Source organism: Microcebus murinus, chromosome 11 (assembly GCF_040939455.1).
Source record: "Microcebus murinus isolate Inina chromosome 11, M.murinus_Inina_mat1.0, whole genome shotgun sequence".
NCBI classification, from domain to species: domain Eukaryota; kingdom Metazoa; phylum Chordata; class Mammalia; order Primates; family Cheirogaleidae; genus Microcebus; species Microcebus murinus.
Window position 1 is genome coordinate 70,245,776 of NC_134114.1, and position 25,718 is coordinate 70,271,493.

The 25,718-nt window shown below is 36.4% G+C and overlaps 1 protein-coding gene across 8 annotated transcripts in view; it reads right to left on the reverse strand.

Moving 5' to 3' along the window:
• Nucleotides 1-25,718, reverse strand: part of MCTP1 (multiple C2 and transmembrane domain containing 1) — a 496,961-nt gene that overhangs the window by 260,134 nt on the left and 211,109 nt on the right. For all 8 annotated transcript variants that reach the window (XM_076008188.1, XM_020290177.2, XM_076008190.1 and 5 more), the window contains exon 2: nt 19,463-19,577. In XM_076008188.1, coding sequence (XP_075864303.1) covers nt 19,463-19,577 — 115 coding nt within the window. The remainder of the gene's footprint in view (nt 1-19,462; nt 19,578-25,718) is intronic.

Genomic DNA, 25,718 nt, shown 5'->3' on the forward strand with positions numbered 1-25,718 from the left:
TTGAACTAGTTTGCAGTCCCACCAGCAGTGTAGGAGTGTTCCTCTCTCTCCACAACCACGCCAGCATTTGTTATTTGGAGACTTTTTGATAAAGGCCATTCTCACTGGAGTTAAGTGATATCTCATTGTAGTTTTGATTTGCATTTCCCTGATGATTAGGGATGGTGAGCATTTTTTCATATGTTTGTTGGCCATTCTTATGTCTTCTTTAGAAAAGTTTCTGTTCATGTCCTTTGCCCACTTTTTAATAGGGTTATTTGATTTTTTCTTGCTGATTTTTGTGAGTTCTAAGTATATTCTAGTTATCAGTCCTTTATCGGATACATAGGATGCAAAAATTTTCTCCCATTCTGTAGGTTGTCTGCCTACCTTCATGACTGTTTCTTTGGCTGTGCAGAAGCTTTGTAGTTTCATCATGTCCCATCTATTTATTTTTGTTGCTGCTTTGATTGCCTTTGGGGATTTCTTCATAAACTCTTTGCCTAGGCCGATGTCTAGGAGAGTGTTTCCAACATTTTCCTCTAGAATTCTAATGGTTTCATACCTGAGATTTAAGTCTGTTATCCAGCGTGAGTTGATTTTTGTGAGAGGTGAAAGGTGTGGGTCCTGTTTTAACTTTCTACAAGTGGCTATCCAGTTTTCCCAGCACCATTTATTGAAAAGGGATTCTTTTCCCCAGCGTATGTTTTTGTCTACTTTGTCAAAGATTAGATGGCTATATGAGGATGGTTTTATATCCGGATTCTCACATCTGTTCCACTGGTCAATAATCCTATTTTTGTGCCAATACCAGATTGTTTTAATTACTACAGCTTTGTAGTATAGTTTGATATCTGGCATATTAATGCCTCCCAATTTGTTTTTGTTGCCTAGAATTGCTCTTGATATTCGGGGTCTTCTTTGGTTCCATACAAAGCGTAAAATTATTTTTTCTATATCTGTGAAGAATGCTGATGGGATTTTAATAGGTATTGCATTGAATCTGTAGATCAGTTTGGGTAGTATAGACATTTTAATGATGTTGAGTCTGCCAATCCACGAGCATGGAATGGATTTCCATCTGTTTACATCCTCTGCTATTTCCTTCCTCAGTGTTTCATAGTTCTCCCTATAGAGGTCTTTTACCTCCTTGGTTAAGTATACTCCTAGGTACTTTAATTTCTTTGTTGCTATTGTGAAGGGTATTGAGTCTTTAATTTGGTTTTCGATTTGATTGTTGTTGGCATATACGAATGCCTCTGATTTCTGTGTATTGATTTTGTATCCTGAGACTTTGCTAAATTCATTGATCAGTTCCAGAAGTTTCCTGGTTGAATCTTTGGGGTTTTCTAGATATAATATCATATCATCAGCAAACAGTGAAAGTTTGATCTCTTCTGCCTCCATAATCACTGGAGATTTCAATACCCCACTGACGGCTCAAGACAGATCCTCCAAACAGAAAATTAATAAAGAAATAATGGACTTAAACAAAACTCTAGAACAATTGGGTCTGACTGACATCTACAGGACATTCTACCCCAAATCCACTGAATACACATTCTTCTCATCAGCTCACGGGACATTCTCTAAGATTGACCATATCCTAGGACACAAAGTAAATCTCAAGAAATTTAAAAAAATAGAAATCATACCATGTATCTTCTCAGATCACAATGGAATAAAACTAGAAATCAACCCTAACAGAAACTCACATTTCTACACAAAAACGTGGAAATTAAACAACCTCCTACTAAATGATTACTTCGTAAATGAAGAAATCAAGACGGAAATAAAAAACTTCTATGAAGAAAACGACAATGGAGAGACAAGTTATCAACTCCTCTGGGACACAGCTAAAGCTGTTCTGATAGGAAAGTTTATCTCCATAAATGCCTATAATCAAAAGTCAAAAAGATCACAAATAGACAATCTAATGAAACGACTCAAAGAGCTGGAAAAAGAAGAACAGACCAGCCCCAAACCCAACAGAAGGAGTGAAATCAACAAGATCAAATCAGAACTAAATGAAATTGAAAACAGGAAAGCTATTCAGGAGATTAACAAAACAAAAAGTTGGTTCTTTGAAAAAATAAACAAAATTGACACACCACTGGCTAAGCTAACGAAAAGCAGAAAAGAGAAATCTCTAATAAGCTCCATCAGGAATAAAAAAGGAGATATCACAACCGATCCCAAAGAGATACAAGATATAATTTATGAGTACTACAAAGATATTTATTCACACAAACTGGAAAATGTGGAGGAAATGGACAAATTTCTAGAAACACACAGCCTCCCTAGGCTCAACCAGGAAGAAATAGATTCCCTGAACAGACCAATCTCAACAGCTGAAATAGAAACAGCAATTAAAAATCTCCCTAAAAAGAAAAGTCCCGGTCCAGATGGCTTCACACCCGAATTTTACCACACTTACAAAGAAGAACTAATACCTATCTTGCAGAAACTATTCCACAACATCGAGAAGAATGGAAACCTCCCTGACACCTTTTATGAAGCGAATATTACTCTGATACCAAAACCAGGAAAGAATCCAACAAAAAAAGAAAACTACAGACCAATATCCCTAATGAATATAGATGCAAAAATTTTCAACAAAATCTTAGCTAACCGAATCCAGACGCTTATCAAAAAAATAATCCATCATGACCAAGTGGGCTTCATCCCAGGAATGCAGGGATGGTTCAACATACGCAAATCTATAAATGCAATTCACCACATAAACAGAAGCAAAAACAAAGACCACATGATTCTCTCAATAGATGCAGAAAAAGCTTTTGACAAAATTCAACACCCACATTAGTTTTCTATTGCAATGTATCACATTACCACAAATGTAGTGGCTTAATCAACACACATTTATTGTCTCACAGTTTCTGTAGGTCAGGCTTGGCTTAACTACTCAGGACCTCACAACAGGAGGCATAAGAAGAATATATATTTGGTATCTGCTTCTAGTTCCCAGCACAGAGCTGCTAAAGCCCTTGTAACACCCTGGGTGATATGGGTGACAGGAGCATCTTTTGTTACAATATTTGGTCTTAGACCCCAGTTTTTGACACAAGGGCTTCTAAGCCCTTGGAATCTCTGGAGTGATAGGTATTTCTTTTTGCATGCTAATCTTTGGATGGCTTCAGGATTGGGGCTGGTTGCCAGAGGAACCAACCATGTGATTAGAAGGTTATAACTTTCAGCCCCACCCCTTGACCTCTGGGGAAGGGAGAGAGGCTCAAGACTGGGTTCAATCACCAATGGCCAGTGATTAAGTCAACCATGCGTACATAATGGAACCTCCACAAACACTCCAAAGAGCGGTGTTTGGAGAGCTGTTGGGCTGGAGGACACATTGATGTGGTGGGAGGATGTCATACCCTGAGAGGGCATGGAAGCTCCGTGTTCCTTCCCACATACCTTGTTTTATGCTCTCTTCCACTTGCCTGTTCCTGAGCTGTATCCCTTATCATAAACCAGTAATAGTAAGTAAAATGTTTTTCTGAGCTTTATAGCTCTTCTAGTAAATTACTGAACCCAAGAAGGGGATCATAGGAATCCCTGATATACAGGTGGTTGGTCAGAAGTACAGGTGGCCTGGATTCATGACTGGCATCTGAAATGGGGGTAATCTTGTGGGATTTAGTCCTCAACTGTGGGCTGTGCTAACACTGGGTGATTAGTCTCAGAATTGAGTTTAATCACTGGCCACCGGGATGGTGTTCACAGAGAATTGGAGAATGGCTTGGTATGGAAAACCCACACATTTGGTGTCAGAAATGTTGTCGGTACAGAAAAACAGTTTTCCATTTAGTTGCAATCAAGGCATCAGCTGGGCTGAGTTCTCATCTGGACCTTGGGATCTTCTTCCAAGCTCATTCAGGCTGTTGGCAAAATTCAATTCCTTATAGTTGTGGGACTGAAGCCTTCAGCCTCTAAAGCCCATTTTTCTTTACTAGTATTTCACAGCATGGATGTCTGCTTCTTCAAGGCCAGCAAGAGGATGACTCTAGCTCAAGGAGAACTCCAGTAAAGACATGGATCATTAGGGGTCATTTTAGAATTTTGCCTATACTGCAGGTCCTAAGTCCAGTTTTATTTGGCTGGTTTATTACAACAAATTTTCCAGACCTCAATACAAGTTCTCCAGCTTGAAGCCCAAGGCACGGAGAAATTACAGAATAGCCAACTCTGAGGCCCTCCTTTGTCTGCTCAGTTCTCTCTGCACTGGGACTTCCCATACCATTTTCCTACCACATCTCCTTCAGTCATGCTGGACTTATTAGATGCTTTCCCTTCACAAGACCCTATCATCTACCTAAAAGCATAATATCTAATTGCAGATCAGAAGCATGGGAAGAAATAACTTTATAAATTCAATATCTATAAAGTGTACCTATACTATTGAGCAATGGTAAGTCTAAAATGCTCTTTTCTAACAAAATTTTGAGGATTATTTCTAATTTTCTCATGAAAAGTTAAGACATAATCTTGTTCAGTTTTCTGCATTATTGATACCTTTACATTAATGTATTTCAAGAGCAATAATGGTCTATTTGAGATATGTTGTCTTTTCACTCTATTGATTTTTTTTGGTACATGTGATAGAGTAAAAAGGAAAATCTATTGACTTCTGCTGTGACATCTATTATTCATAAAAGTAAAGAATACTTTCATTTCTCAACAATACTCAATCAGAACAGTGAAACTGAAATTAGTAAAAATTAACTTTAAATAATTTTAAATACTCTGAAATATTATTTCCCCTAGCTTTATTTATTCCCTAGCTTTATTTTATCTTGAAAACTGATAACAATTCCTTCTCAGAATTTTACTTGAATGATCTCAGAGTAGTGCAATTCTGAAAAAATTAGCAAAAGATTAGTATGATATTTCAGGAGAAAATAGGAGCTTTGTGCTTTAAGAGTTGGATTTAAAAGTAAGGAAAATATGCTAAATATTGGAACAATAGTTGTCTTTTTCAGTTCTCAACAAATTCCTACTTTCTTTCCCCTGTGAGGTAGATGGGCTGTCGTGTTGGAGAAAGCAGTACCAAGAGATACATGAGCAGGCTGTCAACAACTTCACTTGTTAGTGCCAAACTTTGATGTGTCGCCATGTCATACAACCAAAGAAATTCTTAAAAGACAAAAACTCAAATACTGAATGCCAGAGCCCATTAGAATATACAATACTTGCTAAAAAATAATGCAAAGGAAAGTAAGTCCTTACAGTTCTCATTTAGAAATATTCATTAATTTCATTAATACTGTTTTAGTTAATATCATGCTAATAATGATGATGAAAATAGATAACCAGAAGGCTTACCCTGTGTGCTTTTCTAAAAAATTATGTGCAGAATCCCATTTCATTTTTAGAAGGAGTCTAGAAGGCAGATGCTTTTGTCACCCCCATTTTGCAGATGCAGATTAGTTATCCAGTGACTTAGTTCTGGTGTCTCTGACACCAAACCCGTGCTGTTGCAGAAGCTGTGGGCAGCCAGCCACATTCCATCTCCACTCTCAGCTCCCCTCAACACCAAAGGCTCCTACCTCTATTCCTATCTCAAGCACCTGTGACTTTCTGCAGCCACACGAGTGTGCTTGGCCCATACCTGGAGCATCCTTGGAGCAGGCCTTAACACATGGCAATGGGAATTGCTAAATAAATAACCCAGGTTCTCGGTCACTCACGGGGACTTGCTGAGGCAATTCTATACCATGCCTCAGAGGTCCCTTGCTTCTTAATTCAGCCTGTGATGGCCCCCTGCCTGCACTATCTCACCCACACCCTTGTCACTCTTATAACTCTGTGCTACGGTTTGGTGGGTATGGTTTGTTTGGCCCCACCAAATCTCACATTGAAATTTGATACCCAGCACTGATGGTGGGGCCAGTGGGAGGCAGTGGGAGGTGTATAGGTCATGGAGGACTGGGGGAAGGGGAGATCCCTCATGAATGACTCCATGACATTTTTGCAGTAATCAATGAGTTCTCGTTCTATCAATTCCTATGAGAACTGATTGTTAAAATGACACTGGCACCTCCCTCCTCCCTGTCTCTTCCTGCCACGTGACACTTGCTCCCCTTCACCTTCTGCCATGAGTGAAGCTCTCACCAGATGCTGAGGCTGGCACCATGCTTCTTGTACAGTCCGCAGAACCATGAGCCAAATAAACTTCTTTTCTTTACAAATTACCCAGCCTTAGCTATTTCCTTTATAGCAACACAAATGAACTAATAAAGACTGCTTTCTGGGATTATCTCTCAAAGAAACTCAATTCTTTGCCTCAGGGACTGCTTCTGAAGAACCCAACTTTAAAACATGGTCTTTTCTTCTATGACCGGCGGCTAATAAAATATCGTTTAAAATAAATTAACTGAAATTTGGGAATTTGTGAACTTGAATGTACTTTTTGAAAAAGCAATTTACTTTAGTTATTCTCATAATTTATACTCATAGATTTTCTTTAATAAAGAAGAACAAAGCTTTGTTCATTGTTTTCTCAATTTAAGTAGGAATTATTCTCTAACTTTTTTTAATAGGTCACGCTAGAAAATTTAGGAAAATCTAAATATGCAATTATTGTAGTCATTGCCTCTGAGCACATTTTTGTATAAAACTGTCATCCTTTAAAATTCTAAACAAATCAGCAGTCTACATTTTAAAAAGATGGTTGGGAATGACAGATTGGTCATGCTTCAACTATGAAGGGAATTTCATTTCAGACCATAATTGTAGAGCATCTATATATGCTCACAAGAGACAAAAATCTATGCTATACAGAAATGTAAAACAATAACAACAGACAACTTCTCTTTTTTCTCTAGAACCATTTTTCCCTCATCCCCTAAGACTGGTAGTCCTAGAGCCATGACTTCACATTTCACAAAGTTGTAAAGACCTAGAGATCTGCCCTTCCCCCAAACCCAACCCATGATTTGTTTGCATTAGAAAGATAAGGTCTTTTGTCTCTCTTATGTCAAGAGAGGAGTAAGGGCCTCTATCCATATAGCAATTCTTATAGAAATAGAATAATATGAGGTCCCCTTGGGCAGTATGACCTGCTGTGTGTGCAGCTGCCATCTGCTCTCATTGCATCTCCCCATGGGGGAGAGTGGAGATGAGTAACCAATGCTGTAAATAATAATGTCTGATCATTGACCTAGAAACCTCCTGCTTGCTTTTAGGATAAAGTAAACAAATATAGGTAATAAAAACTTATCAATAAAATGTTCATGGGAGTGAATTTTTAAGTTGGCCTACAGAGGGCCTTTTCACTTGCAAAAGAGATTGCCGTAAATTTCTGACACAGACACATGTTCATCACTAAACAGACTAAAATGTTGTACCCCATTCCCTCCCACAATTGTGGGAGGACCCACAAAGATTGTCTGCTTCATAGGGAACATCAAAGCCAAGGAGATGTCAGCCTTGGATCAAGGAACAACACAAGAACACTCAAGAATCCTTCTTTTAAGAGCATCTATGACCAGCTAACTACTAGACTTTTCAAAGGCATGGCAATTCAAGCTCAAGTTCAGAGCTCCCTCATATCAAAGTCTAATGGCCATTTGAAAGGGCTCCTGTTTTGTAGTTTACAACATTTTGTCATCCAACTCCAGGCCTTAGAGAAGTGAAATGGGCCTGAAGGCCTGAGCGAGAGAGGAGGGACATTTGGTTTCAAATGACATCAGGTGCTCCAGGAAGGGAAGCCCAGAATGGTTTCACAAGTTTCTAGAAAGTGTCCTAGATCTGAGTAATTCTGCAGTCTGTGTTTTGTATTTTAGGAATTCCATGTGGCTGTCTACTGTGTTACTGAAGAGTGGTCAAAACTCTTAGAAACAAAAGCTTATGCTGGTAAATTATCTTTCACGGGTCTTTTGGCTGGACTTCTGGTTTTCCCTAGGAAGATCTCTTTACATATGAGTTGTGCCCATAGTTTTATTTACCTATGAGTTAAAATATTATAGTAATTGGTGTGGTGGTTGTCTGCTTGTCTACCTGTGACTGCAAGTGATTATTTGTAGTGTGTCTATATTTGGGGGAGAGGGCAGTGAGTTTTCTTTTTTCTTTTTTTTTTTTTTTTTGAGATGTCATTTATATCAGTAGTTCTCAAACTTTAGCACGCATTAATCAGAATCACGTAGGCTTCTTAAAACACAAATTGATGGGTCCCATTCTCAGAGTTTATGATTCGGCAGGTCTGGAATGAGGCCCAAGAATTTGCAAGTTCCAAGTGATTCTGATGCTGCTAAAGCTGGCATGAGTACCAAACTTTGAGAATCACTGCTTTATTGTCTACAACTTCCCCCTTTCTTAGAGTTGTTTTAAAAATTAAGGGTGACTGTGCATGTTGCAAGAGCATCTTACATGAGTAAGTCCATTTTAAAAATGAAAAGAGAAAAAAGAATCTGCTAATTTCACTAGATCTTGAAGAGAAAGGGATATCTCTCCCTGCGGAGTGAACTGAAGATAGTTCTAATTTAAAAAAGACATAACAAATAATTGAGCAAAATGACTTTCTTCCCTGGAGCAAAAGAGCTACCCCTAAACAATGTCACAATGAGGTACCTTTGCCTGCCTCTAGAAGAAAATCAGTAAAGATTGTATTTTCTCTCACATTGAATAGAGCTCATGTCTTCATTAGCTTTGAGATAATAGTTGCATATATATTTATAATAAGTTGTTCCAAAGTCTCCCCTTCCCTGCATAAACAAACAACAACAAAAAATGTTCAGAAGGAAATGGTAGAGTTTTAGTTAGTAGGTGTCTTGTTTACTAAGATAAGATGAAAAACAAAAGATAGGTTAACACTCTGCCTTTAAGAAACGTTTTTGTCTCAAGACTTTAAATCAAGATTTAAAGATGAAACCCATAATAATTAAAAATTAAGAATTTTAAAAAGATTTAAAGATATTACTATTACTTGGTAAATACATATTAAGTAATTATATTCTCTTGGTTCTCTTTATTAGGTAACCTTAATATTCCTGATCACAGAAAATACTTGAATAATTTGAGTTGTTAAATTGGCTTAACAGATAGCTAAATGTTTTCTCTGCCCAATGATTGAATGGGATATAATGCAAACATTTACTTCATGCAAATCAGATTTATTTTCTGATGGAAGGCCTAATTAACTGGAAAATTTTTATACTTGTCTTACAGAACATGTAAGTGATTACACTGAAAATTATACTAATTATACCAAAAATTAAAGATTGTGTAGGTGTAAACATGAGTGGAGCTAAATTGAATTCAAATAAGTAGTAAGAAAAAAAAATACTTGTCTGAGGAATACAAGTCCTTTTAAATTATCAGGCCCAAGGAGACATCAAAATGAGACAGCAATCACATCCTACTCCCCTCTTTGAGCTATGTATTCCACTCTTGAAACTGCTTGCTATTGCCACAAGTAGCTATAAATGAACCAATAATGCCACACCAGATAATATAACCCACATCCTACAGCTTAAAAATGTATACCTAATCACTAATCAATGTTATTTCTGTAGACCAACAAGAAGTCCTGACAAACAACTTTGTAATGGCCCCTCCTTATTCCGCTTGTTTGCCTTTTAAAACTTGCTTGTAACAAAGGCCTAATGCAGCTCATATCCAGGGTGACTTGGGTCTGAGTCTTTGGGGCTGCTGTCCTCACTTTGGCTCAAGTAAACTCTTTAAATCATATTTTGTGCCTTAGCCTCTTCCTTTTAGGTCAAAAGTAGTACCTTTATTTCTATAAGTATGGTTGTTTTAAACTTCAGGCAATGCTGAGTGCTATTCCATTTGGATTCCTTGAATAGAACTCTAGGGTTCTACAGCTGTCCCTTGGTGTCCCTGGGGATTGGTTCTAGGACCCCTCTTGGGTATCAAAATATGTGTATGCTCAAGTCTCTGATATAAAATGGTATAGTACTTACATACAACCTAAGCACATCCTCTCACATATTTTAAATCATCTCTAGATTACTTGCAATACCTAATACAATGTAATTGCTATGTAAGTAGTTGTTATACAGTATTGTTTAGCAGGTGTCCTCAAATTACGGCCCTCGGGCCACATGTGGCCTGCCGAGGACATTTATCCGGCCTGCCGGGTGTTTTTGCCACCTCTGCCTGTCCTGCTTAGCAGCCGACTCGTCCCAGGCCCACAGTGCACATGTGTGGAATGTGTGCTGCACTCTCCAACGGCCCTCTAATGGTCTGAGGGACAGTGAACTGGCCCCGTGTTTAAAAAGTTTGAGGACCCCTGGTTTAGAGTATAATAGCAAGAAAAAAATGTCTGTACATGTTCAGTACAGAACCACAAACCATTTTTTGTTTCCAAATATTTTTGATCCACAGTTGGTTGAATCCATAGATGCAGAATCCACAGATACAGAGGGCTGACTATACATTTCTCTGATGAGTTTTAATATCAACCATGGTTGTACTGCTTTGTAAGGTCAATACAAATTGCAAATCCATGATCCATAATTACCTTTGAGATTTGAGGTAATCAGTGTGCAATGTTTGTTATTTGAAACTTAAACCAAAGTGGTGATGAGCAAATGCACTCGATCACCATAGAGTTTAGTTTATTTTTTACAGCAGTTTTATGTTTGCAGCAAAATTGAGCAGGACGTACAGAAAGTTCCATATACCTTCTGCCCCCACACGTGCATAGCCTCCCCACTGTCAACATCAAGAAGCCTCAGAATCTGCCTCAGAATCAAGATTCTTCTCACCTTGTCTTTTTTTCTCCCACCCTCACCTCCCAAATGCTGGGAGGGGCTCTCTCTAGAATTCCTTTATCTGATAGAGAAAAACTTCTTCCTAAAGAAATTTGATTTTCTTAAACCCACTCTTTAGGAATCGTCCTTAGGAATCTCTTCAAACAACCAGGGAAGATAAATCATGGAAAAGTTAGGAGACAAGGAGTCACCACCATGCCCAGCCTTCTCATCTAGTCTTCTGAGGGCAGCTCTGAGAGATTACCTGGGAGACTTTATTGGCATAGGACAACCATTGTTCCTGAGTAGTTCCTTGGGCAACTTCCAAAGAGAGTCATTTACTAAACCACTGCCTGAGCATTGGGCCTATTCATTCTCCCATTTCCCTCTCCCCTAGGAAGAGGGCATTTAAAACTCAGCTACTTGGCCCCTCTTTGAGTTCATATTTTGTACAACTCTTGTGCATATGTGTGTACTAAATTTGTTATGCTTTTTGTCAACGTGTTTTTTGTTTTGGGGGTATTGACACTATTTATAATGGGAAGTAAAGGGATCACCCCTTTCTGCCCCTACACCACCTATCAACATCTCTCATCAGAATGGTACCTTTGTTAAAATCAATGAACCTTCACTGATACATCACTATCACCCAAAGTCCATAGGTTACATTAGAGTTCCTTGAGTAGTTTTCATTTATGATGTATTTTGTCAATATGTAAAATGTGTTTATAATATAAATAGCATTCAAATTACAAGGATAAAATCAATGCAAGGATAAAAATGGAAGTGTCATCTTCTTAAAATTAGTTATATCTAATCTAAAATTTATCATTATTTTATATACATGTATGTGTTTAAAATATACACATATTAAGATAATTTAAAATTATTTTTAAAAGAAGCTTATATATAATAAAGGATTGACAGTTCATCAGAAAAAAACATGGTCATTTAGTATAGAGTTTGTTCTCAAGACCAGGCAATTGTTCTCTACACAGATGAAAGAAGATTTTGTCTCACTCAAACAGAACATATCCTCTCAAAAGGATCTACTTTTCTTTTGATTTTGAGCATCTTATGCTGATTTGGGGTATTTTATGACTATGGTTGCTTCTTTAAAAAAATAAGCAGTAGAAAGAATAATAAGGGTTAGTCATGTCTAGACAACCTAAAATCACTAAACTACTTGCTGTTTTACTGCAATTATGATTGCTATAAAGTACTGTAACCTTGGTCAATAACACAGCCAACGTTGTAGCTCTTTCTTGGCCTGAGCATTTGTGTACTTGTCTGAAAATTCTCTTTGATTTTGCTGTTATCCAAGGACAGGCTATAAATTTGGGCTAATGAAAGTGACAGAGTGTTTTTATATACAAACCAACTTTGGTGCTTTCTGAACAGCTGTTAGGTGGCACTAAAGCCTTGCCCTTTCATCTTGAAAACTTTCCCGTGGCACTCCAGTGCAAGGAGGGACTGCATACCGCAACCAGGCACCATTGGAGTGCTCCAGATTGCCTTAATCTTCTCAACACTTGCTCCAGTATTTCCTGCTTCTTAATGAGAATAGGACCTTTGGTTAACTCTCTACTTCCCTGGTAGCCTGATTAGATAATATAACAACTCTGTTGCTAAGTAACTGAAGGAAATCAGAAATATTTTACTCTGAAATATATTTCTTTGACATATTTTGAAATGGCTGCCATGAGTCTCACAGATAGAAGTAACAGGGCAATACTAGAAGTATTCTATCTCACTAGATAGAAGTAACAAGGGAGAGGGGGCGGCGGTAGGGTGAGAATTTACACTTGTGGAGAATCTGCATTCATACAGCCAGGTCTAGGCTTACCTGATATAGGAAAAAATAACCAGGAGTCTGATACCTTTAAGGTCTGAAAAGAAACATTTATCATCTATTTTCTCTGAGGGCTGCTACCTCTAAGGTTTCATTTACATAACAAGACCACCTTTGACAACTAGTCAGACTTCTTTCTCTCTTCCTCCCCCAAATCTGTTTTTCTGCTTGGAATCCCCCATTCTTTAAAAACCTCTGTACCTCATTGATGAGTTGAATCTTCACTCTGAGGGTTTCCATGTATACATGCTGAATAAATCTGCATCTTTTTTCTCCTATTAGTCAATCTGCTTCATGTTAGTGATTTTTCAGCAAACCTTTATGGGGAAAGGGGCCTTTGCTTCCTACAGTTTGGTGAACCTTTTGGGGACCAGAGGTCTTTGATCCTCTCACAACATATGGTGAAAATGACCCCCTGGTTGGTAAATGTCATCTGGACTGGCACAGGTAGATACACCTGATAGGAAACCATATCTTTGGGCTTCCCTGAGTAGTAATGATTGTTGTAACTGGGCATGCACCTGGAAACTATGTCTATGAAGTAGTTACAAGAGATACTGGCTCCTGTGAGAAATGAGGCCTTTATACCAGAGTGGCTCCCATGCCTGCTCAGTGTGGATCTCATCTTTTCTTGTCTTTTACAGCCAAGAAAGATAACTCCCAGATGGCCGTGGGGCTGCTGCCTGGACTGGAGTGAGGGATATCTGATGCTGTCTTGGTCCCTGTCCTACAGCCTCTTGGGTAGACTGGTGTCAGGTGGGGCTTGTCAGTCTGATATTTAGTTGAACCTAAGAGCCATAGTGGATGTGGAATACTGCTTTTTGAATATGAAAAAAACTACTAAATGAAATGCTCAACTTCCCGAGATTGGTTTAGTATAGGTAAAGTGTTATTCCTTTGAGATGTTGTCATATGCCCTATTAGGGTCAGTGGAAGTATGCTCATATTCACTCACACACAGGGATGACACAATGGCTGTCATGAAATTTACTTCTAGGAAGATTTGTAGTTTTAAAATTCTTTTGTCAATTGAAGATAATTTTGGTGCACCTCTACTATATTTATTGTAAGGCTTTAGAGATTTGCCAGTGACTTCACTGTCCATAGTACCTTTTTCCCCTCAAAATAATCGTCACCGAAGTTTTAGGTATGTGCATTTGCTTACATAGTCACTTCCAAGAGGAGATTCGATGCTGCTTCTGCTGATATCATTGTTTTCTGTAATAAATTACCCAGAAGCATTCAGTCTTTCATCAACAGGTGGCCTCTGTTCTCCTCTTCTGCTGGCCTAAAGGTTCCCACAATTAGCTGCCAACCAGAGATTGTGTCTTATGGAAAAGTTACAAAGAAAGTCGGTCTCAGACCTTGATGAAAAAGACTAACAAGGCAACAAAGAATAAACTTATAGGTGCGGGTTTTGAGATGTAAACTGAGATTGTCATCATGAGTAAGCAGCTGATTGACTATGCAAGAGGACTTAAAAATCAGGATTTCCAGAACAATTTTAGTCCAAAGGCTGATGACTTTGTGAAAGTAGACTGCTAACCTAAGATCAGCAGAAAAATAGGACCTCATGAAAGAGACATGTCTAACTGTAGTTATTTGTTTTAGAATATTGTTGGTATCATTTTAATGGTTTATTTTATGATAATCACATGATAAACCTCTTTTATTTCTTTTTGCTCTCTCTAACCCCAAATTTAGAAGATTAAAGCAGTGCCAACTAGAATTAATATCCTCTTTTAAAATAATCTTCATCAATGGGCCCATAATCTTATATAAGTTTGGCAATATCATATAGTTATACCAAAAATGTGAACCCATGCTTAATGAATGTGCCGTGCCAATTGACCTTGCAAAATTTATGGAAAGAATAATTTTGTATACTTTATATTATCCAAGTTTGGACAATAGGTAACTAAATTCCTGAGACTATTTCTTCTCAGGAATTTAGGCAAAATATATAAAAATTCAGGAACATATAAATTTCCTTTGTGCTTACTTTATGAAGAAACATATCCTTGAAGGAGTTTTAATATGAAAAACCATGAATACAAGCTAATTAACCTCAGGTGAATTTAAGGACAATAGCTTTAATGAACGGAACTCAGAGGTGCACTTTTAAAATGGGTTAAGCATAAAACCATCCTTTGTTAACAGGTGCTGAATTACATTATACTTATTCTAAATTAAATTCATCTATGAATAATCAAATCTTATTTCAAAAAATGCCATGGCAAAGTCTATGCAGATGATGAAGAAAACGTGATGTATATTGAATGACCTTGTCTATAAACTGAGAACAGTATCAGATGTTATATATAGTACCTTTCATGGGTCCTTTCATTTTTCATGGCATTGCAGTTATTTGCAAAAATGCAATAAAAATTGATCCTCCTTTCTACCTCAATATAATTAAATAAAGCAAATTTATAACCATAATGATGGAAGAAATAAAACCTTTAAAAGTAATATTACTTAGGTATGATATGACTACATTTCATATGTGGAAACATTTGTTCTCAGAGTCTCTTTAGGAAATTGGTGTCATACCTGCTCTATGGCTTAATCAGATTTGCATTTGGTTACGGATGTCACCTCCTGGTAAACCTTGAAAATCTTGAAGAAAGGAGTACCCTCACATACATAGTGCTGCAGATAAAGCCTGGGGAAGAGCCACTGGGCCCTTTGCTCTGGCTCAGAATACATAAAGGATTAAGACCAGTATAAAAAGCTTTCTGGGACAACGGTGCAGTCTTAGAGTCACTGACAAAATCTACAGGTAGAAGTTCATTCGCAGGGTTTAGTACAGTCATGCACCACATAATGATGTTTTGGTCAAGGATGGGCTGCATATAAGAAGGTGATCCCATAAGATTACAATGGAGCTGAGAAATTCCTATTGCCTAGTGATGTCATAGCCTTCCTAACGTCATCATGCACTGCAGTACTCATGTGTTTGTGGTGATGCTGGTGTAAACAAACCTACTATGCTGTCAGTCATATAAAAGCATAGCAAATTCAATTACGTATAGTACATAATATAAAGTATACACCTGACAACCCATTTCTCAGAACATATCCCTGCTGTTAAGCAATGCATGACTGTAATTGTATGGTTCTAGTTTTATTAACATGCAATAAGAAAGTCTGTGTGTCCATGAGTGATATTTTTTGCATCTATGAAAATAAAACAATAAAAAAAAATAGAATAGAATAAGTCCTCACTTAAAGTTGTTGATAAGTTCTTAGAAATGATGTATAATGAAACCAATTTTACCATAGGCTAGTCAATATAGATAACAGTTAAGTTCCATGGCATATTTCTTGTTACAAAAATATCACCAAACTTCTAAATAAAGACTCAAATGCATCTAATATTAAACACTGAAGTAAATGTGAGGTATACATACATATAAGAAAGACTAATAAAAACAAGCAAGAAAATTATTTACCCAATTATTCCAGTTCAGTATGCAGGGCAGGAATCAGCCCTGGATAGGACGCCATGCCAAGGCAGAGTGTAGTTACACACACCCACACTCACTCACACTGGGACACATGGACACACTAATGCACCTAATGGACACAGCTTTGGGATTCAGAAGGAAACTGGAGTAACTGGGGAAACCCACACTGCCAAGCAGAGAACATGAAAACTCCATACAGACAGTGGCCCCAGCCAGCTAGGAATCGATTTTTTTTTGTGTGTCATTTTTTTTGGTCCTATTTTTTTGTCATGTCAATGTTATAATGAAATGTTTCATTATTTGAGGATCTGCTATATATGTATTATATATATACCTACATATATATGTAGATATATTAGAAGTTTAACATCATAGATTATATGAAATAGCTATCATTAGAACGAAGTCACTATAAATTATTTTTAAAAATTTTCCCAGTGGTAGGACTCTGGTTAAAGAATAACATGAACATATATGTAAATGATTGTGTCTGTACTGATAAAACATGCCTAGACCTGATTCCCACCCAATGTAAGAAATGCAAAAAGTGATTGACTAGCAACATGTTCAATTCATGATCTTGGTATAAAAAAAGCAACATGATAGGCCTTTTCTTGATCAAGATAGCTCATTAAACGCTATGTAAATCTAAAGGACTGCCAAGAAAAATGTCTCAAATCTGCTCAGAGACAAATCTTTCTTTGATGATACAAGTTGCATTCTCCTGCTGAGAAAAAAGGAACATTCATAATGCTTAATTTTCTTATGAACTTTAATGGGATTAAGATTTGTTCCAGAAGCATTAGTATATTTTATGTCTCTGAAACTGGGACCCTTTTGAGAGTGAAATGGGGTGCTATTAACAATTATGCCAGTCATTCGGTAAAAAACAGAACTTCCTCTAGGAAAACTGGGATATACAGATCTTCTGTCATACAGAAAATTCCCAAGGATCAAAAACAAAGAAGAGCCTGAACAGAAAACCATAAGCACATGTGCTGAGGTGGTAGCTGCTCCTAAAACCAATTTGCTAAGATTAGAGGAACTATATGTAAATAAATACCAAGCATTAAACCTGATACATTCTACACACTAGAAACATTACTATGCTTTATCCACTCAGAGAATAACTCTCTAAGAGCTTTCCTAAATTTCAGCTAATGATAAAACAGGCGTTCTAACTTCAAAAAGGCTTTGTTTACACTTAGAATATAGAATATATTTCAGGAGTATCAAATATAATTTATTTAAAAAAAATGTTCTCAAACTTATTTTCTCAGATTTGGCTGCCTTATATCTGGTATAAGTTCTCAATTAGTGAGTCTACCCTGTATTGTGAGAAAAGTGAAGCTTATATGGGGGCAAACTTCTAAATCCTTTCCCAACTGCCAGGCTTCTATAATGCTTATTCCACCCCCAAAACAGCATTCTCAGAACACTTGGAAACTTTTCTTTAGTGTTGATACATCAGACTCACAGAGCAGACCTGAAGAGTCTCAGAGTGGAGTGATTGAGATTCTCTAACTCTAGTCAACACATGGATTTCTAACACTGTTATAAATAGAAGCACAATCAACAAGTTCATACAGATCACTTTTTTTGATTATTTAAATTTTTTCCTAGTACATGAAGAGAAGGACTTGTCCCCTGTAGTGGATTAACTTGTGTTCCCCCAAAAGATAGGTCCAAGTCTCATCCCCTAGTCCTCGTGAATATGATCTTATTTGAAAATAGGGTCTTTGCATATGTAATTAAGTTAAGGATCTTGGGATGAGATCATCCTGGATTTAGAGTCTGGTGTCCTTAAAGGAGAAAGAAAAGGGAGATATAAGGTACAGAGACATAGAAGGGAAGGACACATGAAGATGGAGACAGAGATTAGAGCGAGACATCCAAAAACCAAAGAATGTCTGGAGCCACCAGACCTGGAAGTAGCAAGAAGAATTCTCTCCAAGAGCATTTGGAGGGACTGTTGCCTGGCCACACCTTGATTTTTGCACTCCTGTCTTCGAGAACTGAGAGAATAAATTTCCATTGTTTTAAACTTCTGTATTTTCAATTTGTTAAGGCAGTTCTAGGAAACTTGAATTTGTTAAGGCAGTTCTAGGAAACTACTAAATCCTCCATGATCCAAATTTCAAGAAATACAATTGTAGGGAATTGCTATTACCAGACATATATACACAGATTGCTCTTTTTTAAAACAACATGAAAAACCACATCAAAACACTACATTCAAAACCTGATAGGTGATAATATAGACATCTCTGTCAAATGATGCAGGTTCTGAAAAGCACAACCTAATTAAAACATAAATGGCATTTTTACACTAATAACTACACATCATAATTGCATAGGGCTGCTAGATAAAATGCCATCAAGTTTCAGACAAATAAAACATTTTAGTATAAGTATGTTCCAAATATTATGTGAGACATATTCATACAAATATATAAAAGATAATGCATTTTTTACCTGAAATTCAAATTTAACTAGGCATCGTGTATTTTTATTTGCTAAATCTGGAACCCTACAATTGCAGCAGAGAAACTGCGTATCTCATTCGAAGTCACACAGCTAACAAAGTATGGAGATTGGCTTTGAACTTATGTGTGTCAGATTCCCCAATATCATGCCCTTTCTAATTCATCGGGAGGCCTGAAGCAGAGATAATAAAACTCATCAGACATAATATATATTGATGCTTCAGGAAAATGTAGTAGCATTTCAAGAAGCATCTGGTTGTTGTTCTGGAAAACAGGAATGAAAATAGAAGAACGATGGCCAGCTGTGACTGCTCAGCCCATGTCAGTGCCTATTAGGCATGAAGAAGGATTCTGGAGGAGCAAAGTCCAAACACATTCTAGTGATGGTGGTGGTGTTGGAAATGAGTTTTCCCTTTCCACTACCCTGTGCAAGGGCGATATGGGACATAGGGGGCTAAGACATTTTGGTTTGCTGGGCAGTAGATGTCATCAATGTAATATATGACAAGAGTGAAATTTCTACTAACAGTTATACAACTGTGTTTTGTACATTCATCTTTCTCCCACCTCCACATGGCTCCCAGGCATGATCTGCCTTAAAATCCCAATAATTTTCTTTTTCAGGAACAAGGAATCCCTTCTTTGGTCTAGCCTCATTCATCGGGAGACTGCCTTGGGATTTGGAATCCATGAACTAAAAGAGTATTTGTCTTGTCTTGTCCTTCATCATGGCCTACAAAGACCTGTTCAATCCACCCAGCTTGCTTCAAAACCTCTTCCTCAATGGTTAGAAGAGTCAAATAACGTGTCAAATTGTCTTTGAATCTAAATGTCTATAATTTATAGTATTGTAGTTAATTTTTTTAACGTAAGCAATCATAAGGAAAACAAGTTGGTCACAAACACACAAAAAATAGGTTCCAGGTGATACTGTTAAGTTCTTACCTCCTCGATCACGGGCAGCTAAACTTTGACCCCTTCTTAATGTAATGTCCAATTGGTACATTCCGGGATCAGCCAAAGGGACATCTGCATTACTGGTCCCAGCAGTATTTATTTTCTGGAAAACAAGAAATATACAAAATATTAAGTTTATTATCTCTGTTCTATTTTTTCTACTAGGGGAACCATGTGTAGAATAACCCAAATTATGAGAATTAGACACTAAAATAAATCATTGTGACTATACACAATGTCATAATCACCCAATTCTCTGAAGGTTTTGAAATGTATGAAATTCTTTAGGGTCAACATAGGAACATGACAGTTATAGAAATGTCCTGTTTTAACTCAGATTAGGAATAACAAATGGAATGTAAAAAACATTTGCTATGAAAGGCTCCACACAATTCAACCGAGAAGGATTAACATAGGAATAGCATCTGACATGAAAATATAATCACTGATGAATAGAGAATAAATGTGTGCAAGAGCAGTTGATTTTCACATAACTAAAAATTAAAATGATTTATTCAGGTGACTTTGTTGACTCATTTATCTATGTAAAAAATTTCATAGTGATGAATTACATACTTCTATTTCAGCTCCAACATAAAATACGATATAATTATACAGAAATAAATTCACTCAGCATTTTGAAGTATTTGCAAGAAATAAATTCTCAATGGGGCCAAATTTCCAATGCTGCTTTCTATGGAATATAAGGACACAAGCTATTTCTGGATCTAAAAATCTTTGCAAGGTTACTTCTAAAGAGTATTTTTAGCAACTATATAGTCTTAATAATTTATGAGGCATTGAGTTACCAATACACTTGCAAGAGGAATAATTATATTAAAACAACACAAAAGAAACATACAATAAAAATTGTATGTCATATTTTATAGTCTCTGCCACTTTGTATACAATAAGAGAGCTTACTTTTCTTTACATGTTTGAGATTATTTTATTTTACTTTTTTATTTATTTATTTATTTTTGAGACAGTGTCTCACTTTGTTGCCCAGGTTAGAGTATGTGCAGTGGCATCAGCCTAGCTCACAGCAACCTCAAATTCCTGGGCTCAAGCAATCCTTCTGCCTCAGCCTCCTGAGTAGCTGGGTCTACAGGCATGTGCCACCACACCTGGCTAATTTTTTTCTATATATATTAGTAGGCCAATTAATTTCTTTCTATTTATACTAGAGTCGGGGTCTTGTTCTTGCTCAGGCTGGTTTCGAACTCTTGACCTTGAGCAATCTGCCCACCTCAGCCTCCCAGAGTGCTAGGATTACAGGTGTGAGCCACTGCGCCCGGCCTGTTTGACATTATTTTAAATTCTTATTATTTTTTTTCTGATTCAAAAAAATTTTTTGTTTTGGAATATGCATGGAAAAGATAAAATAATAGACTATAGTCTGATTTTTTTAGTTCTATAATTCACATAAATGCAACTATATAGCAGCATTAAAAAACCTTTATTAAGATATAATTCACATATCATAAATTCACTCTTTAATAAAAGTAACATATTTGGTTTTTTTTTTTTTTTTTTTGAGATTTTAAGACCATGATGAGCTTTCCTGTTGGAATAATTATTATTTAAAACAAGCAGCAGCAGCACAGCTCTGATTGACTACCTGAACTCATCACCTTTCCTCTGGTAACAATGAAAAAGAATTGCCTTCACCTCCTCATGAGATCTTTGTTTCTCTAAATCATAGCACAATTCCTCACTCAGGCTAGAAATCGCTGAGCCATCTTTGGCTTCTTCATTTGAAACCCACCCACATCCAAATAGTTGCCAACTCCCAACCACTCTATTTCTGTGTTACATCTCCCATTGCCTTAAAAAAAAAATCCTATTGTCACTAATTTAAATCAGGCCTTCAAACAACAGAGGAGTAAAAAGTAAAATGATTGTCTTGCTCTTCCCTTATCTATCCAATCACTCCTCCCTGTGATTGCCAATTAAAACAACTTGGGGTATATCCTCCCACACTTGTGAAAGTTTTATGCAAACACACACATACATATAGGTTTGTTTTTCTGTGGTTGGGTTTTCAGTTTTTATTAGTTTTTAACAAAGATAGTATTATATTTTTTCTTTTATTAACAATATATAGGAAAACATCATGAGTACTTTTAAAATCAATACATATAGATCTCTCTCACTCTAAAAGTTCCCAACTTTATTGTGGTATACCTAACAAATAAAATTGTATGATTTTATGGTGTACAACATGATGATTTGACATATATATATTCTGTGAAATGATTACCATGATCAAGTTAATTAACACATGCCCCTCGCACCTCACCTAGTTACCTATTTTTGTTTTATTTTGTGATGAAGATATTTAAGCAAATTTCAGGTATATGATTCAGTTTTGTTAACTATAGTCACCATGCTGTATATTGGATTTCCTGAACTTCTTGATCTTATAATTGAAAGTTTGTACCCTTTAACCAACATCTCTCTTTTTCCTTCACTGCCCCCATCCCTGGTAAACAAATTTTTTCCAAGGCAGATTTTTTTTCCCAGTGTGAGAATAGCATAATTTCTTCAATTATTTTCCTATTGATGAACATTTGCAATGGTGTTAGTGTTTGCAACACAAGGACTGATGCTTTTAATTCTCTTACAGAATGAACTTTTCCAACAGATTTTCCAAAAGGTTTAAATAGTACTATCAAAAGTATACGAGAGGGCCTACTTTAGTCAGCATAGGATGTTACTAATTGTTCTAATTTTTTCAAGTTTGGTGGCTAAAACATGTTATCTTCCTACAACATATATTTCCAGACATATGGTAAAGTGTCTTGAAACCAGTCTAAAGGACAAGAGTGTGACAGCTGTTCACTGGGTCACACAGAAGGTACCAACTTGGAAAGAGAAGAAGCCAATCAAGATCTTCTAAACAACTTTTCAAAGAAAAGTTGTATGTGGTTCTAATTAACAAGCAAGATTTAAATTCAGATCCAGTAAACTATGTTGAGCTCCAGGTATGTTCCAAGCCTTTCATTAAACTCTTTTGTATACATTGTTTACAAATAAGCAAATCTATTAATGACTATTAAGCTTAGATAGGTTTAATGCTTTCTAAAAAATGGAATAAAATCCACAAAAAGGAGAAATTTTCCATCCACCCTGCATCTTCCTCTAGGGTTTTGGTAGGTATCTTAAAGGCAGAAAATTTTGAATGGTCATAAATTTGTATTTTTTATAGTCTTTATTAACTCTATTCAGTGCTTCTTGAAGTTTAGAATGCATAATTTATAAAGTACCTGGTTTTATATTTTAAAATGTATATTATATTTTATGTGCAGGTTAAGGAATTTCCAAAGATAATCTTAACTATACTAGATTTTTCACTTCTGCCATTTTAGAATTTAACATCTAGTTAAGACATAACTTCACTGGACTTATATTTATTGGCTATATTCATTTCCTCTTCTACAAATTTCTCATTTATATCTTTTGCTCACTTTTCTACTGCATTGTCTTTTTAAAAATGGCATGTAAGTTCCTCTGTCAAACATACCCCAAGTATTTCCTTCCAGTTTATCTTCTTTGATCTTTGTCCCTGGTGTACGTGGTAACATGGAAACTACTAAGCAGTTAAAGCTGTCTTTTTTTTTTTCTTGTATGACTTCTGCATTTCTTATCTTGGCTAAAAAAGTTCTACCACATCATGAGACTAAATACTCTCCTATATTAAACATATATTTATAATTTTAATGTTTATGTATCTCTACATCATCTGAAATATATTTTAAGTGTTTTATATGAAATAGAAATCTGTTTCCTTAGTTGTTATCTAGATGGATAGCCAATAGCTGTAACACTACCTATTAAATAAGCCATTTCTCTCTGTAATACATTAAGTTCCCATATATACTTGGATCTGTTTCTGAAGTCCTTATAATCTATTTGTGTTAAAATCATTCCATTGGATGACAATGACTTGTCATTGTCATTTCCAGTATTTGTTAGAATATGTAGCTCCCCTCTTCCTTGTTTTTCAAAAGCTTCTTAATTATCATTGCACTGGTATTCTTCCTTGTGAAGGCAAAATAGCTTGCTGGTTTAGCTGAGCCAGACCACGTAGGTCTGAATCCTGACTCCGCCACTTACTAGTTGTGTGATCATGGACAGTTACTCAACCTACCTTTGCTTTAGTTTTCGTATCTATGACATGAGACTATATTGATAACACTATCTCCTTGTGTGGTTGTGAGCATTAACACATATAAGATGTAAAAATAGTGCCTGGCATATAGTGAGCATTCAATAAATGTTAGCTATTACTACTTTCTAAAAATTAAACAAAAAAAAACTAAGTTCTGATTTGAACTACAATGAATTTCTATGCTAATTTGGGAAGAATTTATAATGTCATGATATTAAGTATCCTTTTTTAAAGTAAATATAATTTTCCATTTTTTTCAGGTCCTGTTTTATGCTGTTCAATAAAATGTTATTTTCTTCATATAGGTCCTATCCCTACCTAGCTAAATTTATTCTTGGGTATTTCCCAGGTTTCATTTCCATGGTATATATTGAAATGAAACTTTTTTCTATTACCAGTTTGATCAAGTTATTTCTATTATAATGGACAAATATTATTTTGTATAGTGACTTTACCTTCTGTCCCTTTACAAGTCACATTTTGGGTTATCTGTATATAAAAATAATATTGTCTGCTTATAATGCCTCTTTGACTCTTATTTTCTAATACTACATTGTTTATTTTATCTTATTGCATTATCTTCCAAAGATTATTTAAAATAGTGGAAATACTGGGCATTTCTGAGTTACATTTGATTTTAATCTGCATGCCTTTTAGTATTTCACCATTTAACAGGATGTTTGTCAAGCTTAGGCTTTTTACACACTCTTAATTTACTTGGGCTTTTAAAAAAAAAGGACTGCTGAATTTTATCAATAGATTGTGAGGATCTATTAATAAGACCATATGGAATTTATGGTTGATAGATTTTTCTGCTACTAAATCATCTTCATTTTCTGGAGTTGACTCTACTTGGCATTGTGAGTTTATTCAGTCTGATGTACAATCCTGATTATGTTCAAAACTATCTATTTTGCTTCAGCAAACTTGAGTAACTCTGTACTTAGTGAGGCATTCACAGCTCTTGTTGTATATTAATCCCATTGTATATTAATAACTCCAGCCTAGCATTCTAAACTGACCTTTGACTTCTCTTTCACAAATTCCAGACCATTTTTCCTTCCTAGATAGGATTTACACTTCAAAAACTCCTATCTTCATCCTTTGCTCTCTACCAGGGCTGCCTTCCCTCCTTGTTTTCCAGGTCTTCCTACCCAGTCTTCAAGGACCATTCCATTAGCACTTTGTATCTATCTTTCTTTGCATGACCACATTCTATTTCAAGTGTCATATGTATCACTTTAGGTTGTGAACTTTCACCATCAAGGAATAGAGTGTTTAAAAATCAAATTGAAAACAAATTGTGACAGAGGCTATGAGGATAGAAAGAAGTCTTTAAGAGCATATGATCTAGCTGAGTAGACACATGCATGTGGATCTCTAACAAAGTTGGTTAATTTACAGGTGGTTTGTTCTCTCTCTTCTGTGCTCATGTATTGGCACCTTGTTCCATGAGGAACCCGAGTATACCCTTAGACTCCTTCTCAATACAGTGCTCCAGGCAGCTGTTACCAATTAATCAAAATTGGCAGTTATTTAAAACGAAACCCTGTGCACTCAGGAGGAACAGGTTTTCATTACAATAAAAGACAGACTATAATATTAAGTCATTGGGGTAGCAAGAAAGCAGACCAATTACTATAGGAGGAGAGTCTGAGGGGGCCTTATGGAGATGACAATGAGCAGGATCTGAAAATATGGGAAGGGTTTGGCAAGTGAAGACTTGAAAGAAGAGAGCATCAGGAAAACCAACAAGAGCCCAGTGGTGAATAGCCACCAAAAAGTGCATCACTAGGTCACATGATAAATAAGACAGAAAGGAAAACTAATGTATAGTGACATGGGGCTGAGGAGAGCTTCAGCCTGTGGGCAACAGGCCACCATCACAGACTTTTGAAGACAGAAACAATGTAACTAGGCCTCATTTTACAAACATTTATGGCCTTTCACGTTTCGTGCTCTGGGATAAGTGTTTAGATGTCAGAGATGAACAAAACCTGATCTTTTCTCTCTGTAGGATGGATGAAAGTAGACAAATCCTGTGGACATAGAAATTATTTCATAGGTTTT